Source organism: Hemiscyllium ocellatum, chromosome 10 (genome assembly GCF_020745735.1).
Source record: "Hemiscyllium ocellatum isolate sHemOce1 chromosome 10, sHemOce1.pat.X.cur, whole genome shotgun sequence".
NCBI lineage: Eukaryota > Metazoa > Chordata > Chondrichthyes > Orectolobiformes > Hemiscylliidae > Hemiscyllium > Hemiscyllium ocellatum.
The window spans coordinates 21,010,250-21,037,669 of NC_083410.1; the positions used below are offsets into that span (position 1 = coordinate 21,010,250).

The 27,420-nt window shown below is 43.0% G+C and overlaps 1 protein-coding gene across 1 annotated transcript in view; it reads right to left on the reverse strand.

The window, feature by feature from the left end:
* The window catches only part of ttc27 (tetratricopeptide repeat domain 27), a 208,536-nt gene that overhangs the window by 40,428 nt on the left and 140,688 nt on the right, over positions 1 to 27,420 (reverse strand). The window contains exons 15-16 of the mRNA XM_060830829.1: positions 22,832 to 22,884; positions 21,101 to 21,266 (exon numbers count right to left, since the gene is read on the reverse strand). Of these exons, the coding sequence (XP_060686812.1) occupies positions 21,101 to 21,266; positions 22,832 to 22,884 (219 nt within the window). The remainder of the gene's footprint in view (positions 1 to 21,100; positions 21,267 to 22,831; positions 22,885 to 27,420) is intronic.

Here is a 27,420-nt window from a genome sequence, read left to right on the forward strand (position 1 = left end):
TTCCTCACTTCATTCTTGCTTATTTTGAAGATCACTTTAAATCTATACTCTCTTGTTCTTTTCACAAGTGGGAACAATTCTGCCGTATCTACTCTATACAGCTTGCTCATGACTTTGACAACCTCTATCAGATCTCTCCTTAGCCTTCCCCTCTCCACGGACAAGTCTCTCATCCCTAAAAACAGTCTTGTAAATTCATTGCTGCACTTCTTTGATGCGTTTATATTCTTCCTGTAATGGGGTGCCAAGAACTGTACAAAATACTCCAGCTGAGGTCTAGTATGTATCTTACACATTATAGCAGTAGAAATATGATGGGTATTTTGTTAAAAAGGGGAAGAGTTTCAGTTAGAACAAATAAGTAGGTCAGGTAGAGGCCAGGAAAGATTAAATGGCAAAGATGTCATGGAACAAAGGCAAAGGGAATGGGAGTGGTTGTGGTAAAGAAATAAATAAAACAAATTTAAAATCCAGTGATTGCAGTGATGAATCAAAGCACTGGTCAAGAGTAAGCATTAATGGCAGAATGAAAAACAGAATCAAAAAACAAAACTAAGGTCCAAACTGGTGCTGAGAAAAAAAGAATCAAAAGGGAGAACAGACTTCAGAGTTCATCTGGGGGAGCTGGTGACGTAGTTGTAATGTCAGTGGACTAATAATCCAGAGACTCTGTGGGCCTCGACAGCAGCTGGTGGTGAAATTTAGATTTTATTAATAAATCTGGAATATAAAGCTAGTTCCAATAATGGTGACTATGAAACTACCACTCATTGTTATAAAGGCACATCTGGTTCCACTCATGCCCTTTAGGAAAGGAAATGTGCTGCACTTACCGCGTCAGGCCTACGTGTGATTCCAGACATGGAACTACGTGGCAGATTCTTAAACTGCCCTTTGTAATGTTCTAAAGACTGTTACTTAGTTCAAGTGTAATTAAGGACGGGCAACAAACTGTGGCCTCTCCAAAAATACCCACATCCCATGAAAGAACAAAGAAAAAACTCCAATATTTCAGATAATTATATTCTTGTGGATAGATGGGTTTAAACTGCATAATCTAATGATGAGCTGCTGTTCCTCAAGCCTGACTTTACTTCTAAACCTTGAATTTAAAGCACGTACAGCTTCATCCTTTTCATCAGTGCAATCATCACTCAACAATTATCCTGGAACTTGTTCCTGAAAGACAACTGCATTTGAAACCTTTTTCGGAGATTGGTATAAACCACTTTAGATTAGATTCCCTACAGTGTGGAAACAGGTCCTTCGGCCCAACAAGTCCACACTGACCCTCCGAAGAGCAACCCACCCCCCTCTGACTACTGTACCGAACACTATGGGCAATTTAACGTGGCCAATTCACCTGACCTGCACATCTTTGGACTGTGGGAGGAAACCGGAGCATCCGAAGGAAACCCACGCAGTGTGCAAACTCCTCACAGACAGTTGCCCGAGGCTGGAATTGAACCTGGGACCCTAGTGCTGTGAGGCAGCAGTGCTAACTCGATTGACACAGAAATCTCTGCCTCCTCTGTTCTGAATAGCTTTTAAAATTGAATTGTCTAAACATGGAACTTTCTTAGAACATTGGGAAGATGTTGCATTAGTGACTTTGACATGAAGCATCACCATTTGTGAGCGGCTGGTGACACAATGGTTAGCACTGCTGCCTCACAGCGCTAGAGACCCGGGTTCAATTCCCGCCTCAGGCAACACTGTCTGTGTGGAGTTTGCACATTCTCCCTGTGTCTGCGTGGGTTTCCTCCGGGTGCTCTGGTTTCCTCCCACGGTCCAAAAATGTGCAGGTTAGGTGAATTGGCCATGTTAAATTGCTAGGTGAAGGGGTAATGGGTCTGGGTGGGTTGCTCTTCGGAGGGTCAGTGTGGACTTGTTGGGCCAAAGGGCCTGTTTCCACACTAAGTAAAACTAGCTTTACAAGGGCACAATATACTCTGGGTGGGGGATTTCGAAGTCCACCACCAACAGTGGCTCAGCAGCAGTACTACAGATCTGGGCGGGTCCTCAAGGACATAACTGCTAGACTGAGTCTGCGGCAGGTGGTGAGGGAACCAACAAGAGGGAAAAAACATACCTGACCTCAACTTTACCAATCTGCCAGCTGTAACTGCATCTGTCCATGACTGTATTGGTAAGAGTGACCGCCACACAGTCCTTGTGGAGACAAAGTCCTGCCTTTGCATTGAGAATAACATCCATCACGTTGCATGGCACTATCACTGTGCTAAATGAGACAGGCATTGAACAGATATTGCAACTCAAGACAGGGCATCCATGAGGCGCTGTGGGCCATCAACAACAGCAGAATTGCATTCCAGCATAACCTGCAGCCTCCTGGTCCAGCATATCCCCCACTCAACCATCAAGCCAGAGGATCATCCCTGGTTCAATGGGGAATGCAGGAGGGCATGCCAAGAGCAACACATGGCATACCTAAAGATGTGGTGTCAACCTGGTGAAGCTACCAACCAGAATTACTTGTGTACCAAACAGCATAAGCAGCAAGTGATATGCAGAGCTAAGCGATTCCACAACCAACGGATTAGATCTAAGCTCTGCAGTCCTGCCACATCCAGTCATGAATGGTGGTGGACAATTAAATTACTCACTAGAGAAGGAGGTTCCACAAACATCCCCATCCTCAGTGATGGAAGAGCCCAGCACAGCAGTGAAAAAGATAAGGCTGCAGCTTTCACAGCAATCTTTAGTCAGAAATGCCGAGAGGATGATCCATCTTGGCCTCCTCTAGTGGTCCCCAGCATCACAGATACTAGATTTCAGCCAATTTGATTCACTCCATGTCATATGAAGAAACAGTTGGAGACACTGGATACTACCAAGGTTACAGGCCCTGACAACGTTCCAGTAATAGTACTGAAGACTTGTGCTCCAGAACTTGCTGCTCCCCAGCCAAAATTACAACATTACAACACTGGTATCTACCTGATGGAGTGGAATATTGCCCAGTACAGAAAAGGCAGGACAAATCTACCATAGCCAATTACCATCCCATCAGTCTACTGTCCATCATCAGTGAAGTGATGAAAGGTGTCATAAACAGTGCTACCAAACAGCACCTACTCAGCAATAACCTGCTCAGTGACACCTAGTTTGGGTTCCGTCAGAGCCACTCAGATCTGATCTCACTACAGTCTTGGTTGAAACATGGTTAAAAGAGCTGAATTCCACAGGTGAGGTGAGAGTGACATAAGGCTGCATTCGAATGGATGCAGCAAAGAGCCGTAGCAAAACTGGAATCAATGGATATCAGGGGGCAAACTCTCTGGTTAGAGTCATACCTGACACATAAGGAAGATGGTTGGTGGTTGTTGGAGGTCAGTCATCTCAACTCCAGAACACATCTGTAGAAGTTCCTCAGGGTAGTGCCCTTGGCCCAAACATTTCCAGCTGTTGCATCAATGACCTTCATTCTATCATAAGGTCAGAACTAGGGATGTTCGCCAATGATTGCATCATGTTCAGCACCATTCACAATTCCTCAGATACTGAACAGTCCATGTCCAAATGCAACAAGATCTGGACAATATCCAGGCTTGGGCTGACAAGTGGCAAGTAATATTCACACCACACAAATGGCAGGTTATAACCATCATCAATAAGAGACAATCTAATCATTACCCCTTGACATTCAATGGTGTTACCATCACCATCCCCCACTGTCAACATCCTGGGGGCAATCATTGACCAGACACTCAACTGTACACACCACATAAACACAGTGGCTACAAGAACAGGTCAGAAGGTATGAATACTGTGGGCGAGTAACTCACCTCCTGACTCCTTAAAGCCTGCCCACCATCTACAAGGCACAAGTCAGGAGTGCAATGGAGTAGTCCCACTTGCCTGGATGCAGACCCAACAACATTCAAGAAGCTTGAAACTATCCAAGAACAAAGCAGCCTGCTTGATTGGCACTGCTTCCGCTAGCATCTGCTCCAATTACCACCAATGCTCAGTAGTAGCAGTGTTTACTATCTAGGAGACAAGCTGAAGAAATTCAGCAAAGATCCTGAGATAGCACTTCCAAACCCACAACCATTTACACCTAGAAGGGCAGCAGATACAGGGGAATACCAACACCTTCAAGTTCCTCTCCAAGCCAATCACCATCCTGACTTGGAAATATATTGACTGTCGCTGAGTCAAAATCCTGGAATTCCCTCTCTCAGGAGGTGGATTGCAGCAATTAAAGGCAGCAGGTCTCACCACCTTCTCAAGGGGCAACTAGGGACAGGCAATAATCGCTGGCCAGCCAGCAACATCCACATTCCACAAATTAACTTTTTAAAAAGTTATTAATGGAATCACCAACTTTAAGTGCTTGCTTTTCAAATTCACTGATAAGACCGGGAGACAGTGTGTGTGTACGCGTGCATGTGTTTTGTGCGTGTGTTGGGGGGGTGGTGATGGGGTTAGGTTGTGGCGGTGTAGCAAGGAATCAATCTGGGATAAATTATTGAGCATCCTGTGTGTTGAAACCCAACAGCAGTCAAGGTGTGGTCACTGAATGAGTAATCTAGTATCAAATGGACATATTGAACTCTCTTCTGATGAACTGTCAGGTTCAGAGACTCCTTTGAACTAAATGAGTATTGGTTTATCCCAGCTGGTAATATTTTCAATTCTGAGTCAGAAGATTTGAATTTAAACCACTCCAACATTTCAGATGATTATATTCTTGTTGTTTGCAGAGAATAGGCAAAGTAAATCAATTCAGACCACTTCTCTGCAGTGGCTTGTTAACAGCTACACTAACAACCAATTTAATAATCAGTCAAGGTTGTAACGTGACTCATTTATGTTTGCTAGGAGGACTAGATATTCATACACCAGGACAGACTCTCTTGAAGAAAAGTCCAATTCCCTGCAAGAAAGTTCAAGCCCTGAAGCACTTTTGAATCATTTGGGAACTTAGAGGACATACAGATCCCCTTTGCTTTTTCTACTGCATTGCATCAGCATTGACTTGCCAACCAGATGTTGTCTCCTGTAGAAGAGTACAGACATCTGAGAGGTTGGAGGGGCTGCAAGATATTATATGGAAAGGTTAGGGTGAGAACCTAGAGAGATTTGAAAATAAGGATGAGGATTTTAAGATCAACACACTGGTTAGATGAGAACAAATGTTCATCAGTTATGGAAGGATGAAGGGAATTTGGTACACTATAGACAAGATCTCAAAACATTTGACAGACACTATCTGACAAAAACTAAACTCAATCTATTTCAACTTATTGGCTCAAGGATGAACTGGTTATACAGTCAGAACAGAGCTTGTGGCAAACAAACATGTTGCAGGCTGAATGTGCCCTACAAGTTACAGTCCCTTTAAACTACATCTTGCTCATTTAAGTGAATACCTTAGTCATGAGTAAAGTAGATTGCCTATGCAGAGTATCAGCTCCAAATTCCCTTTTCAGGGCTGGACAGTCTGCAAAGTAATGAATCAATTTTATTGTGCAGAACACTGTTTGGGAATATATTCCTCAAGATTGCTTAACACGGAGTTATAAGATGGGTAGAATATAATCACAGCCACTGATTGTTAATTCACAGAGATCATAGCCCAAGAAATTGTTTAGGCAAATTGAACTGGTTGGACAGTCACTGTACATAAAGGTTTGAGAGATTGTCATGGGATAGCATGCCCTAAAATATGGGTTAAGGTATGACAGGAAAGGATGTCATATCACAATGTACTGGTACAACTTTAGAGAAATTTGATCTCACGATACTCCCTCATCCATGGGGGAGATACTAAACGAGTATTTTGCATCAGTATTTACTATGGAAAAGGACATTGAAGATATAGAATGTAGGGAAATAGATGGTGACATCTTGAAACATGTCCATATTACTGAGGAGCAAGTGCTGGATGTCTTGAAATGCATAAAAGTGGATAAATCCGCAGGAGCTGATCAGGTGTACTCTAGAACTCTGTGGGAAGCTAGGGAAGTGATTGCTGGGTCACTTGCTGAGATATTTGTATCATCGGTAGTCACAGGTGAGGTGCAGGAAAACTGGAGGTTCGCTAACGTGGTGCCACTGTTTAAGAAAGGTGATAAGGACAAGCCAGGGAACTATATATCAATGAGCCTGACGTCGATGGTGGGTAAGTTGTTGGAGGGAATCCTGAGGGACAGGATGTACATGAATTTGGAAAGGCAAGGACTGATTAGGGATAGTCAACATGTGTGAGGGAAATCATGTTTCACAAGCTTGATTGAGTTTTTTGAAGTAACAAAGAGGATTGATGAGGGCAGAGTGGTAGATGTGATCTATACGGACTTAAGTAAGGTGCTCGACAAGGTTCCCCATTGGAGACTGATTAGCAAGGTTAGATCTCACGGAATACAGGGAGAACTATCCATCTGGATACAGAACTGCCTCAAAGACAGAGGACAGAGGGTGGTGGTGGAGGGTTGTTTTTCAGACTGGAGGCCTGTGACCAGTGGAGCGCCACAAGGATTAGCGCTGGGCCCTCCACTTTTCATCATTTATGTAAATGATTTAGATGTGAGCATAAGAGGTACAGTTAGTAAGTTTGTAAATGACACCAAAATTGGAGGGGTAGTGGACAGCGAAGATTACAACAGGATCTTGATCAGATGGGCCAATGGGCTGAGAAGTGGCAGATGGAGTTTATTTCAGATAAATACGAGGTGCTGCATATTGGGAAAGCAAATCATAGCAGGACATATACACTTCATGGTAAAGTCCTAGGGAGTGTTGCTGAATAAACAGGTGTTGGAATGCAGGTTAATTGCTCCTTGAAAGTGGAGTCGCATGTAGGTAGGATAGTGAAGAAGGCGTTTGGTATGCTTTCCTCTATCTGTCAGAATATTGAATACAGGAATTGGGAGGTCATGCTGCAGCTGTACAGGACATTAGTTAGACCACTGTTGGAATATGCATGCAATTCTGGTCTCCTTCCTATTGGAAAGATGTTGTTAAATTTGAAAAGATTCAGAAAAGATTTACAAGGATATTGCCAGGGTGAGGCTGAACAGGCTAGGGCCGTTTTCCCTGGAGCATCGGAGGCTGAAGGGTGACCTTATAGAGGTTTACAAAATTATGATGGGCATGGATAGAGTAAATAGACAAAGTCTTTTCCCTGGGGTCGGGGAGTCCAGAACTAGAGGACATAGGTTTAAGGTGAGAGGGGAAAGATATAAAAAGGGCAACATTTTCATGCAGAGGATGGTATATGTATGGAATGAGATGCCAGAGGAAGTGGTGGAGGCTGGTAAAATTGCAACATTTAAAAGGCATTTGGATGAGTATATTGAACAGGAAGGGTTTGGAGGGATATGGGCCGGGTGCTGGCAGGTGGGACTGGATTGGGTTGGGATATCTGGTCGGCATGGACAGGTTGGACCGAAAGGTCTATTTCCATGCTGTACATCTCCATGAATCTAAATTCATCATCTCAGCTATGTGTAGCAAGTTAACGGGTTACTTAATTCAGGAATAGCATGACTCCTGGTGCCTGCTCCGAGTAGGTCAGTTACTTGACTGATAAGTTAACCGACTACTTAATCTACCACAGACTCAAACTGGTAAAATGGTGCTCACATCTCATCATTTGAGTTTGGTGGTGGTGGTAAGTTGTGAGCAACATTGACAATGGGAGATTGTTTTTATACTAATAGAGTCCCGTAAGACATTTCTACTAAAATTGGTATCCATTTTGATATTGTACTTATTTAAATCCCCATCTCATGCCATTTCATTCTTCCAATGCCATAACTATATCATCCTCATCCCATCCGTCCAATGCCAAGGTTGTACCTCCATCCCACCATCAACCCAACCTCCAAACGGTTCAATGTGTTTCTAAGCTTGTTCCTTTCTCTTCCCTGCCAAACACACCATCCTAAAGAAAACACATTGTTTAGCAAGGGGGCAGCAGGTCATGGCCTCATTCTGAGGAACAGTCATTGAACTAGATGGAATGCACCCCAAAGAGGGTCACCATGGCATGTGACCATACCCGAGAGAGAGGAGGAAGAGAGTCTGCTTCCCCTGACCATAGCGGGGAGAGATGGCATTTCCTGCTAGTACCCTAGGGAGGATACTTTCTGTCATGGTTTTAAGTAAACAGCTCTCTGAAACAACATTTTTATAAATTTGTCATTCAACACATCCCACTGAAAAGTAATTCCTATCTACTAGTCACCTTACCAGTATCATTGTCAAAAACAGCACCCAAAACTAAAGGCATTCCATATGAATGATACTCACACATCTCAAAACGTCATTTAATTCAGTATGTGGAATTCTTTTTTGTTCAAAATTTAGTTATCACCCACTTCCCTGAAGTAATGTTATTTACAAATTAGTTCTGCAATCTCATCCAACTACTCAACTCTGCCCTGGTCAAAAATGGCACTGATGATGAAACCCATGCACCATCCACCCAACAGAGGCACCCCTATTGTAACATCAGAAGGCTCTCTTATTCCTGATGAAGGGCTTATGCTCGAAACGTCGAATTCTCTATTCCTGAGATGCTGCCTAACCTGCTGTGCTTTGACCAGCAACACATTTGCAGCCATTTGGTAAGACTTCACCCAGAACAAGGGGAGAAGATCCTAAACCAATGGATGGATTTTTATACTGATCAATCAAAGCAGTCCATACAGACAAAAGCCAAAGACAGCACTGCACTATAGATTTTAAAAGAAAAAGAACAAATTAAAAATTACAACACTGTGATCATATGCTGTTTAGATGTTTTCAAAGTCCTGAAGTAGCAAATGCAATATTGGAAATGTGATGGACTCAACTGAAAGGAATTTTTATAAGAATTAAATGTAAGAGCTATTCTTGAGTTTCAAAAAATTACATATTATTAATTCTTTTTTGATTAGAAAGAGAAAGTTGACAGTTTTGACAAGCAATGTGATCTAACTGAACACGGTAGAAATTTTTCTTAAAGGGACCCTCATACTAATTATGCCCCAATAGTTGTACTGTTTAATCTAAGGTCTTGTCTATATGTCCATTACTTTAATTTAAATTTTGGCTGCTCACCATTTAAACCATTACACTCAAGTCCCTTATCTCAGTGTTAGACTCACAGACTCATGACAAATTGGTCTACAATTTCACTGAAAGGAGAAGGGATCCAGATTTAGTAAAGTAAATGCCAAGACCTGGATCACTAATGCCAGACTCTCTGAATCCAATCTGAAGTAACTTTAACAGTATGCAATTATGAGCCAATGGCCATACTGCAAATATGTAAGTTTTACTGGGGAACAGAAAACTGTGGAATATTGAGAGAATACTTTTTTCCCAAGATTTGTGCATTTCTATCCTGAGATTTAATCCATTTCTTTTCTGCTTGGATTATTTTTCTCAGCGCCATTTAAAATCACCATGACACCTAAGGTTACCCTGACATTCTATTTCTAGGCCAAGGCAAATTTAACTCTCAGCAAACCAACTATTTTATTCTGACTATGACTGAGTGCAGACAACTCTTATCATTATCATTCTTTAACTGGTTTCTAGAAGGTACATAACAGTGATGCTGTCATTTATTCTTCATAGGATGTGGGTGCAGCTGACAGCACTTGTTGTCCATCTCCAATTCCCTCAAACTGCTTGCGAGCCTGTTTCAGAGTCAACTACATCTGCAGTCACATGTAGTCCAGATCAAATAAGGACTGCAGCTTTCTTTCCCTAATGGATATGAATGAATCAGGAGGTTTTTAAAATGACAATCACTGGGACACCAGAGTACCTTGTACTTTAGCACCTTGAGATAATGGGCTGGTATTTCAGACTTATTAGCTGAATTTAGTTTACACCAGCTGCCTTGGTGGAGTTGAGACCATATCCTCAAAGTGTTAATTTGGACCTCTGGATTATTATTTGAATGACATCATCATTGTACTAACACTGCTCCCTTACAGTGTGTCACACACTTACTTTACCTGTTGGAAATCTCACTCCCTGATTTTTCCCATATCTAACTTCCTCATGGAACCTCCTCCTTAGTTGACGCATTCAAAACAAGGTGCTTATTTAGGGAAAGGTTAATGCAGTTCCAGACATTAGGAGTCTAGTGCAATTTAACGCATTCTACAAATTCATAATAACTGTGCCCAAAATATAAGTTTATGAGACATCACTGTTTTGCAACAGACAGAAAATGTGCATGTCCTGAAATCTTTGAGGGACTTTAGCGCACATGGAAAATAAATACTTTGTGCATGCTTTCTTTGTCTGAACAACCACAATTTCCACAGACCATTCATGCTGTTGGAGTGAATTGCTCCTGGGACCTCTTCGCAGTTTCCAGATTGTAGTGTCTACTACATGATACTCACAAGCAAAGCCAGGCAACACCAATTTCTACATAGAAAAACCATCATGTCTTTTAATTAGGGTGGCACACTAAAGGATAGATACACCAGCATTTTTGGGCATTTATTAAAGATGTCTGAGGACCATGAACATGTGACGGTGTACTATTTTGGTTGTGCAGTTTCTGAACAAGGCCATAATTGGAAACCTAATCTTGGAATACTCTACTTTGGATTTAGTACCTTCAGATAATGGCTGTAATGGAATTTCATGTCTGGGACATATTTCCATTTTTCGAGACTCTAAAGGATTAGGACTGACATTTTGTAAAGGCGTGATTGTAAAATATATTACAGCAGTGGATATAAATACCCTGCGATTTGAATTTTTTTAAGCATTCATTTCTCATTCAAATTAGATAAGTTATCACAATGGGCAAAACACTCGCACAAAATCCTCAACAGACCCACTCTTCGAGCAGCTCCTAAATTAACTTTCAATATGCATAGAGAAGTTCACTGAAAATATGGTGCAAAAGGAAATTGCTGCACTCAAGAGCAACAAATCTCCCAGTAGAGGGAGGCGGAAGTGGGTGCTGCAGAAGCTGGAGATTAGAGTCAAGATAAGAGTGGTGCTGGAAAAGCACAGCAGGCACACACTCATTCCTGATGAAGGGCTTTTGCCCGAAACATCAATTTTCCTGCTCCTTGGATGCTGCCTGACCTGCTGTGCTTTTCCAGCATCACTCTAATCTTGACTCCCAGTAGAGGTACTATCACTGCAGAAATATTCAAGGCAGGTGGAAAAGCAACTATCTGTGGTTATGTAAACTTTGTACCCAGGTTTGGAACAGTGACATTAGTTCACAATTCTGGAAATATGGATCAACCTTCAGAAAAGACAAGCTCATGGTTTGCAAAAAGAAATTAAACGAGTCTCACATCTGTCAATACCAGATAGTCTACTACCAAATGATCCTTAACCATAGTTAAGACATTGTGGATAGTGAAGTTCAACTACACCAGCTAGTCATCAGTTCAAAATGCACTTGCGCCAGCAGATTTTTACACCATGGCCAATTGTTAAGGATTGCCAACAGCATCATCCTCCACTTGCCCCAGCAATCAGTTTTACTGATTTAACAAAGGCTAGAGAACCTAAACAGCCGAAAAGAATCTCATTTTGCTGTTACTGGTAGATTTCAGGAGAGAGTGGGAGACTCGCCAAGCAAGCAGCATGACAAGCAAAACTATATGGACTTGCTTGCAACCTTCCATGCCTGATCAAGGGGGCCTGCTGAGAGCTACCCTCCTGCATCCACACGGCTAACTGGCTCACTTTCTCCTTCTGCTTTATAAAAATGACTTTACAAGTGCAGCAGTCTGGAATGGCTAGGAATTCGCAGTAATGGTGACAAATCCCACAAGTTAGATTACTGTGCTTCCTGAAGTGATGCCACAGGTCCAAAGAAGATTGACAGCTTTATGATGTCAAAACAAGCTTTTTTTTCTCTGCAATCTCTTTTGTTAATGGATCAATCTTATATACTCAAGATAAAATGTTATTAAAGGCTTATAGCTTCTGCTACTCTTATTTTAAAGGCTTGATTGACTGACACTTTTAGAAGATTGTAGCAACAGCAATTTTATTTTTAAAGAAAATTAGGAGCGGGAGTTTTTCAAACAGTTTCACATCAACTACTGTTACTACAGTGTTGATTCTGGAGTGTATACTTAGTAAATGAGCACAGAAGTGTGTGAGTTAGCATGGAGAGTATGAGGAGGCCATGCAGGTGGGTGAGGGGCATGTATTGACATTGGAGTAGGTAGCCAAATGAGAAGGGTGAGAACTAGACAGCCAAAATCACAAACAAACATCAGGGATGAATCCACGGAGAGTCATGGCTAGCCCTTTCAACAATCCACTTCATCACTTGGCTGACTAATGCCAATTACCAATCTGTTTGGTGAGGCAGCTGGGCCACCTCCATCTCACACCTGTCACCTCCATCCTTCACCTCCTGGTGAAAACTAATCTGAAAGCTCACTTCCTGCTGAGGCACATCTGTCGAGTTGAGAAATTCTCCAAGTTGAGCTACTCTATTCAGTAGTGACACTTTGGACAATTTGATGCACAGACATACTTTGACGAAAAATGCGTCCATGAAATAAATCAAAAGCTTTGTAAATAATATCAACTTCCAGTAACAATTTTGTTACAGTCATCATTGATTATGATCAGTCCAAATTTACTGTGAAGCATGCAGATTTATTCCACCAAGCTTAATAGGATTCACTTTAGCAATGAACCACAAATAATTAAGTCATATCGTCCACCTTAAAGGCCTACACACCTGCACTCAAACACTAATAGATGGAGGTGATGACCGAGTGGTATTATGGCTAGACTATTTATCCAAAAACTTAGCCAATGGTTTGGGGACCTGAGTTCAAATCCAGCCACGATAGATGTTGAAATTTTAATTCAATAAAAAATATCCAGAAATAAGAATCTGTTGATGACCATGAAACCGTTGCCATTGGTCAGAAAAAGATATCTGTCTCACTAATGTCCTTGAGGGAAGAAATCTGCCACCCTCACCTTGTCTGGCCTACATGTGACTCCTGATGTGTTGACTCTCAACTGCCCTCTTTAACGGTTGAGCAAGCCACTCAGTTGTCGGAATCACTACAAAGCCTCAACAAAGAAATGAAACCAGACAGGTCACCTGACCTTGACCTAGCCACCAGAAAAGCAAAGGCAGAAACAGCTCTCTAATCCTGTAAAGTCCTCCTTACTAACACCTGGGGACGAGTGCCAAAATTAGAAGAACTGTCTCACAGACTAGTCAAACAATAGTCTGGCAGTCATACTTACGGAACCATACCTGACAGACAATATCCCAGACACCACCATCATCACCAGAGGTGGTGGTAGAATGGCATACACTTGGAAGAGAGTTGCCCTGGGAGTTTTTAACATTGACTCTGAACTTTATGAAATCTCATGGCTTCAGGTTAAACATGAGTAAGGAAACTTCCTGCTGATTACCATGCACTGACCTCAATGATGGAAGAACCTAACACACAAGTGCAAAAGATAAGGCTGAAGTATTCACAACAACGTTCAGCCAGAAGGGCCAAGTAGATGATCCATTGCAGCCTCCTCCAGTGGCCTCCAGTGTTACAGATACCAGTCATGAACAAATTTGATTCATTCCAAGTAATATCAAGAAATAGTTAGAGACACTGGATACTGCAAAGGCTATGTGCCCTGACAAGATTCTGACAACAGTACTGACAACTTGTGCTCCAGAATTTGCTGTTTCCCGAGCCAAACTCTTCCAGTACAGTTGGAACACTGGCATCTAACCAATAAAATACAAAATTGCCCAGGCACACACAAAGCAGGCCAAATCCAACCCAGCCAATTATCACCCCATCAATCTACTGTCGATCATCAGTGAAGTGATGGACAGTGTCATCAACTGTGCAATCAAGCAGCACCTGCTCTGCAATAACCTGCTCAGTGACGCTAGTTCCTGACCTCATTGCAGCTTTGTTCAAACATGGACAAAAGAGCTGAATTCCAGAGATGAAGTGTGAGTGACATCCCTTGACATCAAGGCTGAGTGTGCCATCAACGGACCCAGCAAAACTGGAATTAATGGGTATCGAGGGCCAAACTCTCTGCTGGTTGGATCCAGACCTGGCACATAGGAAGATAGGTAAAAACAATGACTGCAGATGCTGGAAACCAGATTCTGGATTAGTGGTGCTGGAAGGGCACAGCAGTTCAGGCAGCATCCGAGGAGTGGTGCTGGAAGAGCACAGCAGTATCTGCTCCCAGGTGGACCAGTTCCACCACAGAACACACCAGATGGCCTCCTTCTTTAGAGACCGCAATTTCCCTTCCAATGTGGTTAAAGATGCCCTCCAACGCATCTCGTCCACATCCCACACCTCCACCCTCAGAGCCCATCCCTCCAACCGTAACAAGGACAGAACACCCCTGGTGCTCACCTTCCACCCTACCAACCTTCGCATAAACCAAATCATCTGTGACATTTCTGCCACCTCCAAAAAGACCCCACCACCAGGGATATATTTCCCTCCCCATCCCTTTCCGCCTTCCGCAAAGACCATTCCCTCTGTGACTACCTGGTCAGGTCCACGCCCCCCTACAACCCACCCTCCCATCCTGGCACCTTCCCCTGCCATTGCAGGAATTGCAAAACCTGCGCCCACACCTCCTCCCTCACCTCCATCCAAGGCCCTAAAGGAGCCTTCCACATCCATCAAAGGTTTACCTGCACATCCACCAATATCATTTATTGTATCCGTTGCTCCCGATGCGGTCTCCTGGACGCCTCCTAGCAGAGCGCTTTAGGGAACATCTCCGGGACACCAATCAATCACACCACCCTGTGGCCCAACATTTCAACTCCCCCTCCCACTCTGCCGAGGACATGGAGGTCCTGGGCCTCCTTCACCACCAGACGCCTGGAGGAAGAACGCCTCATCTTCCACCTTGGAACACTTCAACCCCAGGGCATCAATGTGGACTTCAACAGTTTCCTCATTTCCCCTTCCCCCAACTCATCCTAGTTCCAAATTTCCAGCTCAGCACTGTCCCCATGACTTGTCCAGACTTGTCCTACCTGCCTATCTTCTTTTCCACCTATCCACTCCACCGTCCCCCCACCCCCGACCTATCACCTTCATCCCCTCCTCCACTCACCTATGTTGAAATGTCGGGCCACAGGGCGATGTGGTTGATTAGTGTGGGTGTTCCGGAGATGTTCCCTAAAGCGCTCTGCTAGGAGGCGTCCAGTCTCCCCAATGTAGAGGAGACCACATCGGGAGCAACGGATACAATAAATGATATTAGTGGATGTGCAGGTAAAACTTTGATGGATGTGGAAGGCTCCTTTAGGGCCTTGGATGGAGGTGAGGCAGGAGGTGTGGGCGCAGGTTTTGCAGTTCCTGCGGTGGCAGGATGGGAGGGTGGGTTGTAGGGGGGCGTGGACCTGACCAGGTAGTCACGGAGGGAATGGTCTTTGCGGAAGGCAGCTCAGAGACATCTTCTCATGGACAACTTGAGACAGACAATAAAATGCTGGCTAGCCAGTAATGCCTAGGTCCCAGAAGTGGATAAAAAACTCTTTCCCTTGCAAACCTGTTGAACTACAACTTAATCTGAAGAGTTTGGATCAGAGTGGTGCTGGAAAAGCACAGCAGGTCAGGCAACATCCGAGAAGCAGGTAAATCGATGCTTCGGGCAAAAGCCCTTCATCAGGAGTAGAGGCAGGAAGCATCCAGGGTGGAGCGATAAATGGGGGGGATGGGGAGCTGGGGAGAAGGTAGAAAAGAGTACAATAGGTGAATGGGGGTGGGGATGGAGGTGATAGGTCAGAGAGGAGGGTGGGGGAAGATAGCAAAGAGTACAATAGGTGAATGGGGGTGGGGATGGAGGTGATAGGTCAGAGAGGAGGGTGGGGGAAGATAGCAAAGAGTACAATAGGTGAATGGGGGTGGGGATGGAGGTGATAGGTTAATTTGAAGAGTGTCGAGGATAAATTTATGTTATTATAACAATTACATTTCTATAACATCAAGGCCATTTTTTCAAATAAATACTCTTGCTCCTTGAATTTTTTGCTTTCTGTCTCTGTCCTTTTTTTAGTTTGCAGTTCCAATTCCTCGCCAATGCATAAACTGAAAAGCATTTTTTTCTCAGCCAGTATTTACTATGCCCACACTGTGTTTTGTTAATCAAATGCACTGAAAAGAACATGTTGTAAAAATGCCAGTATGGAAAACATTACTTCGATTAATGGTGCCTCACATTTATGACCCCTGCCAGACAGTACAAAAGGTTGATACAATGAGATACCTCTAAAGAAAGGCTCGTTAGTTCACTAAGAAACAACAGGCAGCAGCTAATTAGTAACCAAATCCTAAAGCAGTTTAGTCATTAGAGATTTCTGATAAGCCATATTTTGTTTCTAAGAAATTTAAAGAGGTTTAAGTTTCATGTGGATGGAAGACGTGGTACATTTGACTAGAATATCACACAATTGAAATGTGGAGCACAAGCCCGAGCTCAGCAGGTGCTTAATAGTTGTCACTGGCAAAACAAAAATGGCTTTTTCAGGAAATGCTTGATTTGCCTGACAACTTTTGCAAAGTCATTCTTAATTTGTTTTTTCAGTTTGAGCTGGCATTAAAATTGAACTGGCATTTGGACTTGGGTGAACAGAAGTCAACACATGTACAACCCAATGGAACCAGAGGCCTACAAATCTTTTTCCCAGTTTAGAAATCAGATGTAGGGCAACATTTCTGCCGTTCACTTTTAAACTATGTTGAAGAGGAATTACAGGGATACTTCTAGTCCTATTTGTCTGGACTTTTCTTCCTTATTTGTACAGGCAGGCACAATAAACCTGACCTGGGTTCAAACTGCTTGCGGCTGATTAAACTGAGTGCCAAAAAGGGTCTGGAAACCACTCAAATGTGTTTAATTTCCTTTGTGTGCTATTTTAAGTTAACCAGTTAATGTGTTTGCACAAATGCCTGTATGTGCTACTTCATATGAATCTGCAACACGGGATTTTAAAAAATAAAAGGTACAGAGGTAGTTAATTTAGATAATAATTAGCCTTTTGTGAGAATGTTTCTCACTTCAAATTACATATGGTGTTGGTGGAAAGAATATTTTATACTCATCTGAAGAATCCAGTCACTGAACAAGAAATAACAAAGATGACCAAGGCCAAGCTAATTTATACTGATATCTTGAATTGGCACAGATCTGTGCTCATCCCTAGTTTCTATATACTCTGTGCCAGAAATTCTCTAGACACACAAAGTCTGAGGTAAACATGTCCTGCATCCCCCTCTTCCCAGCCCCTGGCCCAAAAGTCAGACATTACTTCAGAAACTTGAAGGATCAGTTGATAACATTAAAGCACTAAAATTCATTTTGAATTCTGGAAAATTGAGGCCATATTCGGAAAGAGGGGTTGCAAATCCACCTGCAGTGCAGCTACATCATGGTAACAGAACACTTATTTGGTGCTTGTTTTTTTAAACAAAAACCTTTCCAGTAATGTCTGCTCACATTTCCACATTTATTGAAACACAATTTCTGTATATGCCTTCTTCATCTACCTGGTGTTTCAGGCAGGATCTTTCCAACAGGTTTGTGTATGCTCATGACTGACCGTTCTGACTGGTTAAGTGTTTCTGTTGGACTTAAATGCTTTCTCAATAATGACAGTATTTGCACAATCTGTGCATGAATATTGATGAGACACCCACCCCCCCAACCACCTATGCCTTGATTATTGCTAAATACAAATATAAAAATGTAAAGGGCTGAGGAAGACAATCAAACTGACTGCACCAAAACTGAACACTTATTTAAAACCAATATTTTGTTACGAAAAATCACTCTGCACTTTACGCACACTGTAATTAAAACAAAGAAAGGATTGGTGTCAATGATGAAACTATTTACGCAACCCACCTGCACGCCATCTAATCTTTCCCGCCATTACACAGATCTCTGAGATCCATGGTAATAATGACCTCTGGAACTGGAAGTCAATGCCAAGCACCAAGCATGGACCCTCTGAGCTATCGTGCAGCTTAGAAGGTACGTTGCAGGCAAGAATTTCTTAAATAGTGATGTTGAGGACTTAGAAACCAGCTGGAGCATTATTTTCGCTGGGATAACATCTGGCAGAGGAAAATAATAGTTGAGGATTGAACTTAGGCTGCAGGGATCAAAGGTGATATCCTAACTCTTAGTATCACCCACTCTGCTCATTCTGCTATATTTCTTCTTAACTTGAATGAACAATCAGGGCTGTGATCTCTTACTGTTTGAAACAAAAGACAAGACAGCAATAACAATAAAAGTGAAAGCTGTAAATTAATCTCTACATTCAAACTTAAGTACAGCCAAAAGGTTGATGTATTACAAGCATCAGCTTCTGGGTGTAGCTCATAATAACAATGTATCAGACATTACAAACAACCTAAAGTGTCCCTTTATAGTGGAGTCAATTTATGAGCAAGCTGCCGAAAGTTCACTGACACAACACAACATACATTAACTCTTGACTAACCACAATCACCTTCTTGCAGTCTAATACACAAATTAACCATGTTTCATTTGCCTAGAGTCAGGGCACTTCGAAGCGACCCTTTCCATAAAGCATAAAGCATGGAAGCATTCTTGAGAAATATGATAAGGGACTAAATAAATGGTGATTATTTTTTCATATTTTGTTTAAAAATATGTTCACAAATGTTGTTATCTCACTTTCCTTTGATTTTACTTCAGAGCTAAGAAAGTGATAAATATACAGAGGAACCTCGATTATCCGAGGAGATCTCAAGGTCCCGATAGAAACATTACATTAAAGAGGTGTTTCCAACACTGATCGTGTCTTTTGTTAACAATGATTAAAAACAAACTTAGCCTACTGAAAAGCTGCCGAGAACAGTCCTGCACATCAATGGGAGTCCAGGCACCGTCCTCAAATGACTGACTTCCTGCCCTCTCTCTCGGTCTCCGCACACTTTCCCTGGAGTTCTACCCTAGCCCCTCCCATCCCAAGACAATCTCTCCAATCGGGCAAAGGTGGAACTTGTCAAAACGTCGCAGTGAGAAGGGGTGTGTGTGTGTGTGTGCGCGTGTGTGTGCGCGCGATCTGCTGTATTTGGAGACTCACCCCACCGCCCCCATCCCAAAGGCTCCGCTCCAGTCCAGTCTGACCGCGGGTGGGGGTGGAGATGGGCAGGGCAGAAGGGACGGACGGGGGCGCAGACGAGGTTAGGGTGGAATGTGTGTTGGGGGTGGAAGCAGGGGTAGACTGGGGTGCTGGGTTGGACATGTTTGGGAGGGGGGAACGCAGACAGTGGTGGACTGGGCGGAACAGTTGGATGGGGTTGGGGCGGATGGGTTCAGACGGGGAGTGGGGTTGGCGGGGGTCGGACAGGGAGCAGAGTTGGGGGGGATCGGACAGGGAGCAGGGTTGGGGGGGGATGGACGGTGAGCGGGGTCAGGCAGGAAGCGGGGTTGGGGATTCAGAAGGTGAGCGGCGTCGGGGGGGTTGGCCAGGGAGGAGGGTCGGGGAGGGGTTGGACGGTGAGTGGGTCGGGGAGGGGTCAGACTGGGAGCAGGGTCTGGGGAGTCAGACGGTGAGCGGGGTCGGACAGGGAGGGAGTTCGGGGAGGGGTCGGAAGGTGAGTGGTTTGGGGAGGGTCAGACTGGGAGCGGGGTCAGGGGGTGGGGGGTCGGACGGTGAGCGGAGTCGGGGGGGGTTCAGATGGGAAGCGGGGTCAGGGTGGTCGGACTGGGAGCGGGGTCTGGGGGTCAGATGGTGAGCGGAGTCGGGTGGGCCGGACAGAGAGGGCGGTTGGGGAGGGGTCAGACGGTGAGTGGGTCGGGGAGGGGTCGGACTGGGAGCGGGGTCTGGGGTGGGGTCAGATGGTGAGCGGGTTCGGGAGGGTTAGACAGGGAGGGGGGGTCAGGGAGGGGTCGGACGGTGAGTGGGTTGGGGAGGGGTCGGACTGGGAGCAGGGTCAGGGAGGTCGGACGGTGAGCGGGGTTGGGGGTCTTCAGATGGGAAGCGGGCTCGGGGGGAGTGTCGGACGGGTAGCGGGGTCGGACAGGGAGCACAGTTGTGGGGAGGGTTGGGCGGAGAGTGCATGGATGGACGAGTTTGATTGGGGGCGAGGGCGAACTGTGCGGTGCAGTTGGACAGGGTTTGGGGGGGTCTGACGGGTGAGGGGGTGGTGGCAGACGGGGGTGTGGGGGGGGGGGGGGGGGGGGGGGGGGGGAAGGGGGGGGGGCCCGCACACGGTGTGCTACTGCCTAGTCTCCTGAACTGGGTGGGAGCAGATATAGCAAGTGCTCGCTGTATCAATCCCATTGAACTGATGGAGGTGGGGCGGGGCAGGGTGATATTTCAGCAATGCTGCAGGTCCCTTGCAGACAACTGTGTGTTGGCTCAGAAACAGACCCTGAGACAGAGAGAGGGAGCAAGGCAGGCAGAGCAAGGAAAAAGGAAACTTCAGAAAACTCAACGTCCCAGAGGAAAGACACTGAATCAATTAACCGAATAATCAATTGTCACAACGAAATTGTGCCTGCCTATCTCGTTCGGTTAATCGAGGTGCCTCTGTACAGTGAAATCTTTTGCAAATAACATGACCTGCAAAACCTCTGTGAAATATGTGAGCTTCACAACTATCACCTCCACTTTCAAGAAACATTTAAAGGCAAACAGAAGAAACAAGAGTCAGAGTAGACCACATGGTCCCTCAAGCTTGCTCTGCCATTCGATGCGATCATGACTGATCATTAGTCTTAACCCCAGCCTCCTGCCCACTCTTTGCATCCCCTGAGACCAAAAATCTGTCTCGGCCTTAAATATATTCAACAAGAGTGTCTACCATCCTCTGGCATAGAGAATTCCAAAGAATCACAAAACTTCTAGTGAAAAAAGTTACCCTCAGCTTAGTTTTAAATGATCAGCCTTTACCTTGAGATTGTGTCCCTGCATTCAAAGTTCCTCAATCAGAAGAAACAATTGTTCAGCGGGAGAAAGCACTAGTAACTGAACAGGTGATATGTCATGGATTGCTCCTTTTCACTGAAAACGTAGCATTCACTTGACTGCGAGATCAGAAAGCAAAGTCCAGAAACAATTTAAAAAAGAGCTCACCTGAACATCTCTGTACTTGTCTTTCAAATCCATGAGTCGATGGTATGCCTTAATGCCATCGCCAAATTCACCAACATCAATGCAGGTAAGTAAGTAGTTCTCCCAGATCTGCCAGTGCTCATAATTACATTTAATGGCTTCTTGGAGAGTTCGCAATGCTTTGTTTCTATGTAATATGGAATTATATAACAGATCAGACATACTTCCTTGATCTTAAGAGTTTTTTGCGTTTTATGCTTGCATAGGGTTTGACTGACCAAAGTAAGGCAAAATACTTTCCCTGTATCTATTCACTCTTAAACAGAGTTAAAAATCACACAACACCAGGTTATACTCCAATAGGTTTAATTGGAAGCACATTAGCTTTCGGAGTGCCACTCCGTCACCAGGTGATTGTGGAGCGGCGCTGCGAAAGCTAGTGTGCTTCCAATTAAACCTGTTGGACTATAACCTGGTGTTGTGTGATTTTTAACTTTGTACACCCAAGTCCAACACCAGCATCACCAAATCATGACTCTTAAACCTAAGATGATCACTAGCTAACTCTACAAATGACTTCACTTGATGAAGGAGCGGCACTCCGAAAGCTAGTGTGCTTCCAATTAAACCTGCTGGACTATAACCTGGTGTTGTGTGATTTTTAACTCTACAAAGGAAGACTTATCTATTCTTTGCAAATGAAAATAAAAAATCTTTCTCTCTTTTAAGTCAAGTACATTCCAAGAATACAATAGCACAAATTTTGATATGGTTTTGTACCACAAGAACATGCCCTCAGGTTTCAATACTGCAATTGAGACAAAATATCTTAATCGTTTAATCAAACAACAGGTTCAAAGGTTTCTGGCTCTGATATTCAATGTAGTTCTACTGTATTGAAACATTACTGTAGAAAAGGCATGAGCAATAGGGATCAGTCTATTAAACAACTTTGTGCGTGCTTATACCAAATGTTTCAAAATAATATACCTAAGCGATGCACTAACAAAGCAGCCCTATTTATTGGCAGCATCACAGGAGCAGGAAAATCAACGTTTCGAGCAAAATCCCTTCATCAGCTCCTCGGATGCTGCCTGACCTGCTGTGCTTTTCCAGCACTACTCTAATCTAGACTCTGATTTCAAGCATCTGCAGTACTCACTTTTTCCTAGCCCTATTTATCACAACATCCTGTATGCTTTTTGTAAAGTTTGTGAAGGTTAGTAGCTCAGGTTGAGGTTTAGGGTGTACGTTTGTTCGCTGAGCTGTAGGTTTGATACCCAGACATTTCATTACCTGGCTAGGTAACATCATCGGTGGCAACCTCCAAGTGAAGCGAAGCTGTTGTCTCCTGCTTTCTATTTATATCTTTCTCCTGGATGGGATTCCTGGGGTTTGTGGTGATGTTATTTCCTGTTCGTTTTCTGAGGGGTTGATAGATGGCATCTAGATCTGTGTGTTTGTTTATGGCGTTGTGGTTGGAGTGCCAGGCCTCTAGGAATTCTCTGGCATCTCTTTGCTTGGCCTGTCCCAGGAGGTCGCCACTGATGATGTTACCTAGCCAGGTAATGAAACGTCTCGATATCAAACCTACAGCTCAGCGAGGAAACCTACACCCTAATCCTGTATGCTCTTAAATAATCAAAAAGGGTCAGAAGTATAAAATATATATTTTGAAATGCTCAGAATTCCTTTATTTGTCAAACCGATATTCTCTAGTCGCATAATAACAGGTACATGTATGCAACTTACTTTTCCTTTAATCGGATATATGCTGTTGATAAGTTGTTCCAAGCTTCTGCATTCTGAAAGAACAGAAACATGTACAGTGAATCCATACCTTCAACTGGAGATAAATCAAATGTAATTATTTCATTTCTGCACAATTACAATAGTTAAGATGTGGAGGTGCCGGTGTTGGAGTGGGGTGGACAAAGTCCGAAGTCACACGATATCAGGCTTCGAAAGCTTCATGTGATGAAGGAGTAGCGCTCCAAAAGCTTGTGATTCCAAACACACTTGTTGGACCTAGTGTTGTATGACTTCTGACTTTACAATATTTAAGAGAAGCTGATGGATCTAAATTTCTAACAGCTCGAGGTTCACACGATGGCTGACAAGTTGGATCATGTTACTGCTTTTTAAAACTGTTCTTTGGAAGGTGTAAACGGTCATCCTTGGCCATATTTCTCATGATGCCTCCTTACCAATTCTTTCAAGCTCTCTGATATCAAAGATTCAGGCAAAATACCTGTAGGAGGAATATTTGAAGGGGAGCATAGGAAAGGCAAAGGTGTAGGACCAGCTCATTCAAAAAACCAGCAGAGACGCAATGGGCCAAATTATTTCTCATACATTTCCTTGAAGTTGATCCATCATCAATATGGCATTAATTATTCAGGTCACAGATTGCGACAACAGCTACAACAATCAAACTGTGTCAAAATTCTGTTAAACCAAGAATAAAAGAAAATTAGAGGTACACTGCAAGACCATGTTAAATCTGATGGTTAGGTCATTTTAAATGTTTCTTGGATCCCTGGCAGCTGCAGTTTTCAAAATCATTTGTACTTCATTATAAAGGAAAAGCTGGAAATATAAATGGTCTAAAAGTTGGCGTTTTATGGAAGCTAACTGAATGTTCTAGTTAAGATGTACACCACATGGGGCATATAATGTTCCATTCCACGCAGTTTTCTCCGTAATTGCTCACATGATCTCTAATTTCATATTTGTCATACTGAGGAATGTCAGTACTGGGACCGTTCTCTTATTTTTGGTGCCCATTGTTTGTACTGAGCATTTCTACAGCATGGAACACTTGCTCAGTAAAACTATTAGAACTCAAAACAGCCAAATGAGGGATAGCATATTGGATCTTAGTCTTTTTACATGGACAAATGTCACCGATAATACATCTTGTGTACCTACAACCACCACACCATCTTTCAGCCTGATCATATATGTTTACACAGGTGAGTTTCCAAACAAGCCCCACCACTGAACAGCCAACGACCTAATACAATGACCACTGTTTGCCCATCAACGTGACTCAGTGAGCAAGAGCAGCAGTCCCTGTTGTTTACTTTTCCATATTTGATTGACCAGAACATATTTTTCTCTAATGACTAGGAACTGAATAAAGATTATTAAAATCACTGAGCTAAACATTTTTACCTCAGTGAATGTGACTGATAGATAGAATAACATAGTCACCCACTTCGAAATTCCAAATTCAACTATATGTCAATCACCCAATTCTCCACTTGTAAAATCTTGATGTATAGTTCTGGACTAGTCTATGAATCAACTCTCCCAAGTTTGGCACATATTCTCAGATGTTAGTGAGAAGTACATTGTGGGGTTGACTGTGCTGAGTCCCTTGGTTGACCATCAGTGGTCCTGGTACACTTTGCTTTAATTCCATATGTATTCAAACTGAGATGTGTTGTTTTAGTAAGTGCTTTTTAAACATGTGTCTGAACTTCCATTTTGAAGATGTGAGTGAAGACGGCGAACAGCCAAGGTCTTTTCCCAGGATAAGGGAGTCTTAAACTAGAGGATGAGGGGGGAAAGATTTAAAAGGCACCTAAGGGGCAACATTTTCAGGCAGAAAGTGGTGTTGTGTATGGAACGAACTGCCAGAGGAAATGGAGGAGGCTGGTACAAATACAACATTTGAAAGGTATCTGGAAGGATATATGAATAGGAAAGGTTTAGAGAGATATGGGCTAAATGCTGGCAGATATGGACTAGATTAGGTTAGGCTATCTGGTTGTATGGATGAGTTCGACCAAGGTCTGCTTCTGTGCTGTACATCTATGACTCTATGACAACAGGTACATTAGAGTTTGTGCCATCATTCAGGCTCGAAAATATATTACAATTCCTTCAACACCAGTGGGTCACAATCCTAGAATCCCCTCCTGACCATATTTGTGGATGTACCTCCACTACATGAACGACACTTGTTGAAGATGGGTCTTTACCTTTCAAGGATAACTGGGAATGGGAAATAGATGCTGGTCCAGCCAGTGACACCTACAGCCCAAATAAGAAAAAAAACAAACTGTGGGAAGGCTATACCTAGTTTATAGCTCAAAGTTCAAACAAAGGAATATCAAGAAGCTCTCTCACAATTAAATATATCTCCAATCATAGGATTCTGCAAAGATGTAAGATCAGTCTCACAAAGATTGTTTCCTGTCATGCATTTATTCTGCACAAAGTATACTCAACTACCTGACATCAAACAGCAAATCTCAGACTCCTTTCTGTAGCACAGCAAGGGAAATTGAGTGTTTCTGCCATCTGTGTCCTTGATGATCAACCACCTGGACAGACATCAACAGACCTTTGAAGTGGCTGTGACACAAAAAGTAAATTACATGATTTCTAGGCCCACTAAAAAATTCGACCTGCAACAAATAGCTGATTGACAACTGGTCACCGTCCTGAGACCAATGACAAAGGCCTTCTGCCTGCTAACAATGATGTGTTTGGCTCCCAGATAGATGAACAACTTGTGGATGTAAACAGTATGGTCAGAAGGCCTATGATCTCTGGAAAGATAGATGGTGTCAATTTCCCACAGTAAAAAATACTTAAGGCCTGAAGAAAGCCAGTGTATTTCTCCTTACCAGTTGCAGTAAGCTGTTGCTTTCAACCAATAAGCCAGAGACTTCATAAGCTGTGAATCAGTCACTCTATACCTATTGTAAGCAAAGTTTCTGGAGAACAGAGATCGAGAAGCAGAAATCTCTGACAAGCCAAAAGGATCATATCAGTGAACCTTGAGGACAGGGCCATTTAACTGTCTTCCCAGCCTATCCATAACATATTTTACATCTGTCTGTGTTTGCATGTGTGCACGTGTAGGGGAATTTTAGAAAGGGTTCAGAGTTTTAACTGGTACAGTTATACACTGGCAGTTCATAATTTTTTTTACCTGTTAGTAGAATCTATTTCTTTGTAATAAATAGTAATTCTTGATAAGTTCAGAAACTTGGTCTGTGCTTTCTGGCAACCTGAGTCTAAAAGCAGTTAAATCACAGAATTTCACATACTTTTATAAAATGTTTAACTTTTGCGATGACGCCAGGAATAATGGGTCTTGATTTCCAGTGTATTACCCCAATAAGGCATGACAAATTAAGTGAGGATGAAAAGAGCTCTGCATTGGTGGATCTACAAAAAGCACAAGATTTCACAGCATTTCAACAAATATAAATAATTTGGAGAGACGTTAAGTGGAAAGGGCTGGCTCTGCACATCTTCCTTCAACAAAAAACTTTTGATATTTTTAAAATAAGAAATTGTTTGTGACGGTGGCAATGATAAATCTGTAGGAGCTCCGGGCTTAGTGTAAGCTAACGGACTGTTCCCATTAAATTGTACAAGTGGCTATGAGCCATCAAAATGCCAAATCAAAATATTTACAGAAATATAAAGTGCAAATGCATTTCATAGAATCCCTTTGGGACAGTTTTAGCCACATGTATATACTATTCAGAATGATTTGCAATTCTATTACACATCAATGGGTGATGAATTAAAACACTTTATGTGCTTGCCTCTAAATCACTATCATGGTGGTAGTTTATTTAAGTAACATGCAGTCAAAGTTAAAAAACACTTTCAGCTGCTCCCTCTTCCCTGGTTATGTGAATACTAAGCATACATTATAAGCGACATGACTGCTGGGCATTTAAGTCTAGTCACCAGACTACATCCATTAATTATATTCGCTTTAACTGCTTTTTCAGATTATGAAACTAATGTTACTTTAAATCTCACAAAACACCGCAGGCTCAAAGATGTGCTCGGGTTCTTAGCTCCAAGCACTTTCGATGCCAAACGGAGTAGTTATATTATTCAGATATTATCCCATGTTATTCAGAAAAAGTATTCAAAAATAAATCCAGATATATTTGCACTATAACACAGAAGTACTGAATCAGCACCAACCTGAAAATAGCATTATAGGAAAATGTACATCAATTCAGGTATTAATTGTATTTAGATGGTGGCTATAACTAGGGACTCACCAGTTTGTGTTATGGAAGCAGACTTAAAGGGGGACAGTTGGTTGGAGGTACTTAATAAGTATATGGCCTCTCGGTAAATAAAAGCTTCTAAGAGTCTCAAGACCAGTTTTGGTAAAAGGCCACAGACCTGAAAAAGTCAACGCTGTATCTCTGCTGCCAGACCTGCTGAGTTTCTCCAGCATTTTCTATTTTTATTATCTGGAGTCTTGTCTGTGTTTATTATTGTATAAATAATATGCCTCAGTTTGTCTTCCAAAGCCTGGTTAGCTGAGTTTTAATATTGTCTTCTTCACA